Raw genomic sequence first — 5,893 nt, forward strand, 5'->3', positions numbered from 1 at the left:
TTTTTTTTTTAAAAAAAATTGAATTATGAAGTCATAGCGAGTGGGCGTCACGTCAGCCGCCCGCGCGCGCCACGTGGCTCCGGGCGCGTGTCTCGTCAGCTCGAGGCTGGCCTCGTCGGGACGCAGGGGCGGAGCCACGGTGGGCCCAGGGGGGCCCTTGGGCCCCTAAGCCATTTTCCTAATTACTATATATTTATGTTTATGCAATGTTTAATATATCAACAATATAGTGCAGTTGGTCTCAGTGTCGGTCATTTGTTTGTGAGGTCCATGGTTCGAAACTCTCCCAGAGTAGTTCTCAGTTCTCATATTTAAAAATATGCTGCTTACATTTTTGAATCATTTAGTCTACGCTTCTTGTTCATTTACTTTTTTTTCTTCTTCTTGATTTAGTAATTTTTTTTTATGTTCTCATATTCGTATATATTAGATTTTCAGAGTACAAACTGATTCTTTGACTCTATAAATATTTTAAATATTACATGATACTATTAATAAAATCAATTTTGTTTATTTCTTTTATTATAATTTTTTTTGGAACATTAACTATCTGATCTATAAATATGTAAACATATTATTATTAGTAAAATTGGTGTTATAGTATATTCTAACAAATTCATCATCTATTTTTCACGTGTGGCTTTTTATATTGCTTATGTTCGAGCTGTTTCCGTGTCTCATTAGCACTGAACACAAATTTCAATGGTCGTTTGGGCCCCCCACCGTAAAATTTCTGGCTCCGCTACTGCCGGGACGCGTCGGGCGTCGAGATATCTCGTCTCATCGAGACGAGACGGGAGCCGCAACACTGTCTCGATGCCGTCTTGTCTCGTCGAGACGAGACCGAGACCGCAACGAGGCAGCGTTGCGGATGCTCTTATTCTCCTACTGCCCATAAACAAAATGTGGGTACTATTTTTACACTTAATTAATTGTAAATAAGCACCAAATAAAACCCTACTATATACAAGTGTTAATGTTGTTCTTAATTAGATCCTAAAATTACATTCAATACCTGCCATTATATAATCGAAAGTCAGAATTGTAAATTTTATAAAGTAATTACTTCTATCAATTTCTAATAGTCTTACTAATATACAATATCAGTTTTAATGTAAATATAATACAATAGTAAAATAGAAGATATACAAAAATGATTTAATTCAAATATCATGACCGAAGGATGAATCCCATGTATGAAAGACAAGCAAGAGAAATTATAATTTGAGGCCATGGATGGATTTTAAGGGGTTCGATCGACCCTTTCCCCATGCTACTTTGTAAGCCGATTCTTCTTTGTATCGGTGGAATCTCATTTTTGGGCACAACTTTTTCGTCCCAATTTTCTGAATCTGGTCATTATTTTCTCATGCATTAATAAACTGAATTTGTATTGCTTTACAACCTTATTCATTGATATTATTATACATTAAAGCCTTAATTGTCTCTTCAATTAATAAATTTTGTTTAAATTTATCGCATAAGCATTTTGTCTTTAATGGCGGGCTGGAATAGTATATATAATGAGGTGCACTAGCATACCTACGTACAATGGGGGAGGGCTTTAGCCCCTAATAAATTTACTTTTTTAACTTTTTTCTACTATAAAATTCTAAAATTTATTCATATTTTATACATATTATTATATAAAAGCCCCTATTAATAATCTAAATTACATACAAATTTATTTTTAAGGTAAATTTCGAAAATTTAGCCCATACTCACGTTCAATTCTGCGTCCGCCACTGATGAGGTGAATTTTTTATGTGTGTGACATTTTTTTGGGATAAATTACATAGAAAAAGTTTATGAATATAATACTTAATTTACATACTATGGAGTATATTTTTGTAGTAAAATTATTCAAATATTTAATTTATTCTTTAATTTGTTCGACTAATAATTTAAAATTATGGATCCGTTGCTGTTAGAAGCTCTTATTTTCCTCGTAAATGACACAAAATCACCAATTTACGATGGATTATAATCCTAGCGAAGAGAATTGAGAGCGATATTTGTTTTTGAAACATTTTAATTAGAGTAATGACAAAGCAACGGATTTTTTGAGTGTTCGTGTTTATTTATGGCATGAAACAACTCGGAGTATGGGTCTAGCTTATTGATACATTCCATAAAACTCTACTTGAATCCATTTTTCTTTTTTTTTTTACCGACAAAATCCGTGCTCAAAATAAAATTCAATTGAGCACCATTTGTTATTGAATTAACCGATCGACATACTATCGGACATTTATCATATGAAGGGTATGTTATTATTTTAGATCTAAACAAATTTGATGAATTACCCCTAAAAGTTCCCATTAAACTAGTGCTAGTTCACACCAAACTAGTGCTAGTTAATGAAAGTTCATTCGGAAACAAAAAAAGTAAAGTCAAAATCATTTGGGGTATTCTCTCAATTTCAATAAAATGCAATCGGATGAAGTATGAGTTGGCGATCAGAACATATATGGATAGAACTTATAACGGTATGATCAGTCTCGGGGGGCGAAACCAAATCTTTTGTACCCATGGATTTACTGTAAAATTAAATGCAGTCATTATCATAGTATGATGTAATTAAAATCTTTTTACAGAGAGGAAATCGCGTAGATATATGGGATTTGGATTTGGATTGATAGGGATAGAGTGGGGCTGTATTTATGCAGAGTGACATGTGTGTCTGTAAATCTAAATACTATTAAGACATACATTCCTCCATACGTACAAATATACGTACATAGAGAAAATACCTATTTACTTGTAGTACTAGTATATTTATTTATACATTAGGTGTGATTAATTCTCCTTCTCTCATATGGAGTAACTAAAAGTAATGAGGCAGTTGTATATGAAGTGTGTGTGTAAGTGAAGAAACTAAGAATCAGAAATTACTTCGATTATTTGTCTAATTTTCCACTTAACCAACACTCCAAATGCCCCAACTTTTTCTTGACTATTAATCTATGTTTTAAGAGCAAATCGACTCAATCTTCTCTTACAAATCTATAACTTACAAGATCCGACTTGTCCAAATCACCAAATGCACAATAGTTCCTGAGTCATTTTTCTATTCTGGGGATTTCATAATAGTAGAGTTATTTTCTATTTTAGTAAAAAAGTAGAATACTTTTATTTTATTATCTACTTTTTCCTCCCTTATACTTTATTATCTTATTTATTTAAGCAGTACTCTATATTACACATCTTTCTATATTACACATCTTTTTTCGTGCTTAAAAAATATTAACTCCAATTTCTTTTTTTTTTTTACTATTTTTTTTCCCACTCAATAAACAAAAATAGTAGTAGTAGCAAAATCTAAGTCATTATCCTCACTTCCAATCTGTTGAGTGCTGCCTCAATCCCTATGCTTCTTCCAATCTGTTTAGTTTAGTCTTTTATCTTTTTCCTTTATCTTTTAATTTCTATAAATAATTTATCTGTTTATAAATTGTTACTACTAGTACTCTCTCCGTCCCAGAAAAGATGTCACACTTAGGAAATGACACGAGATTTTAGGAGATGTTATTTTGTATGTTAAGTGGTGAGAGAAAATATAATTTTATAATTAATGTGAGAAAAAAACTTTTTCCAAAAGACAAAATATGACATTTTTTGTGGGACAAATTAAAAAGAAAAGTGTGACATCTTTTGTAGGACGGAGGGAGTACTATTTACACAATAATAATAATAATAATAAAAATAATAATGTAATCCATAAATTAAAATATACGGGTACTCGAATGTGGTATCATTCTCTCGGTCTCACCTATATATATTATATACCCTCTATACCACAAAAATAAAACATTTTGAATGTCACTAGAATTAAAATAAGAGTAGAAAGAGAGGAAAAGTAATTTAACTATTGTTAGTAGATAATAGAGCCCACTTTACAAGAGATAAAGAAGTTATAAAAAAAGAAGTTGATATTTTTGTGGGACATATAAAAGGAAAGTATCTATATTTTTATCTGACTGATGGAGTATTAGTTTTATAAATAAAAAAAGTTAGTGGAACGTGAAGCCTACTTAACATTTATGATAAAAATGGAACATGACTTTTATTGTGGAATGAACGAAAATTGTAAAATATGACTCTTATAGTGGAACGGGAAGTAGCAGAGTATTTATTTAGAGTAATGATAAACAACCAAATTTTGTACAATCAAAATAAGGTTGTATTAATAATTTGATGTATTATTTATATATTAAAATTATAAATATACTATATGGACAAGTTAAAAAGACTTATTAGCATTTAACCTTATTTTTTATATTTATATTTGAATTTTCTTTTTATTATTTTTATAATTTGAATTAAAATATGCACTAATTATATTTATGATTTAAAAAAAATAAAAAATTAATATAAAAATTATAAATATATGACCACAGCATTATGCAACGTACTATATATGCATCTAAATATTTTAATTAAATATACATAAATACACCTATTATTTGTCAAATAAATTAACGTTACTGCTGATTATCCAGAGAGAAGCGAGAAGGTCACACATCATCATCATCATCACCAGCCTATATATCTAATAATCTGAACTCCATTCTGTTTTACTACTTACATAAATTTCTGTCTCCCTCTCCCATCAGAAGCTCTATTTTGGTTCGTCAAAGATGATCCTGACATTACTGTAGCATTTTTTATGTCACAAAACAAAATTCCTTTATTTTCATTTTGTTCAAATATGGAGAGCTGTGGCTTTATATATGGCGCTTCCAATTTCTACTCTCCACTCTCCCCTGCCTCTCCAATGCCTTTTCTCTCCATCGCCCACAACAATGAAAACTGGGGCTCCACCTCCTCCGACTCCGGCGCCGATCATCTCATCGATCTCAACGCCGCCGTTGAATCCGACGATCAGGTCTCCTCCGACATGCATTCCCACGGCAAGGCCAAGCTCTGCGCCAGAGGCCATTGGCGCCCTGCCGAGGACACCAAACTGAAGGAGCTGGTCGCCCTCTACGGCCCCCAAAATTGGAATCTCATCGCCGACAAGTTGGACGGAAGATCTGGTAATTAAATTAATCAATTCTTTTTTATTAAGTGCAACATTAAAATACAAAATTCAAAATGAATTGAATTTTGATTTGTGATTTGGAAAAGGGAAAAGCTGCAGGCTGCGGTGGTTCAACCAGCTGGACCCGAGGATAAACCGGCGGGCGTTCACGGAGGAGGAGGAGGAGAGGCTGATGGCGGCGCACAGAATGTACGGAAACAAATGGGCGATGATTGCGCGCTTGTTTCCGGGGAGAACCGACAACGCGGTCAAGAATCATTGGCATGTCATCATGGCTAGGAAATACAGAGAGCAATCCACCGCCCACCGCCGCCGCAAAATGGGGCAATTCGTCTTCAAAAGGGTCGACGACGACTGGGCCCCACACTCATCTCTTTCTTTCTTTCAAGGTTTTTTTCTTTCTATCTACATTACAAATTGCAATGAGGAAATTGAAGTTGAATTACTGGTTAACGTATGCAGGCGGTGAGGGGATGCAGAGGACACACAAATTGGAGGAGGGGAATGTTTACTACCAAGTGTCACAGACGGCGGAGAGGGAGAGGGAGAGGGAGGCGGCGTTTATAGACTTTCTTGGTGTTGGGGGTTTGTGAGACCACACAATTTGTCACTTCTTCACTCGGGTTTTTGGATGAAACATCATTTTCTTCAGATGTTCAAATGCCTCTCCTCTATAAACTATATTACTCCCTATTGTCTTCTCACTTTTCTCTCTCCTCTCTCTCAAGATTTAACTTCGATTAAGATTGTTGTGTTGGCAATTGGCATGACCTTCTACGAACCGTTACTACTGTAGTTCAATGCGCTTTTATGGTTTTCCCGTCCACCATTTTATTTTTTTCGTATTAA

At 33.9% G+C, this 5,893-nt stretch overlaps 1 protein-coding gene across 1 annotated transcript; it reads left to right on the forward strand.

Moving 5' to 3' along the window:
• The first annotated feature begins 4,598 nt into the window (after positions 1 to 4,598).
• LOC125208295 (transcription factor CSA-like) lies at positions 4,599 to 5,893 on the forward strand. Its single transcript, XM_048107876.1, has 3 exons — positions 4,599 to 5,039; positions 5,131 to 5,433; positions 5,507 to 5,893. The coding sequence occupies exons 1-3, from the start codon at positions 4,670 to 4,672 to the stop codon at positions 5,635 to 5,637; spliced, it is 804 nt and encodes a 267-aa protein (XP_047963833.1). The 5' UTR covers positions 4,599 to 4,669; the 3' UTR covers positions 5,638 to 5,893.

The sequence above is a fragment of the Salvia hispanica genome, chromosome 2 (assembly GCF_023119035.1).
Source record: "Salvia hispanica cultivar TCC Black 2014 chromosome 2, UniMelb_Shisp_WGS_1.0, whole genome shotgun sequence".
In the NCBI taxonomy this organism is placed as follows: domain Eukaryota; kingdom Viridiplantae; phylum Streptophyta; class Magnoliopsida; order Lamiales; family Lamiaceae; genus Salvia; species Salvia hispanica.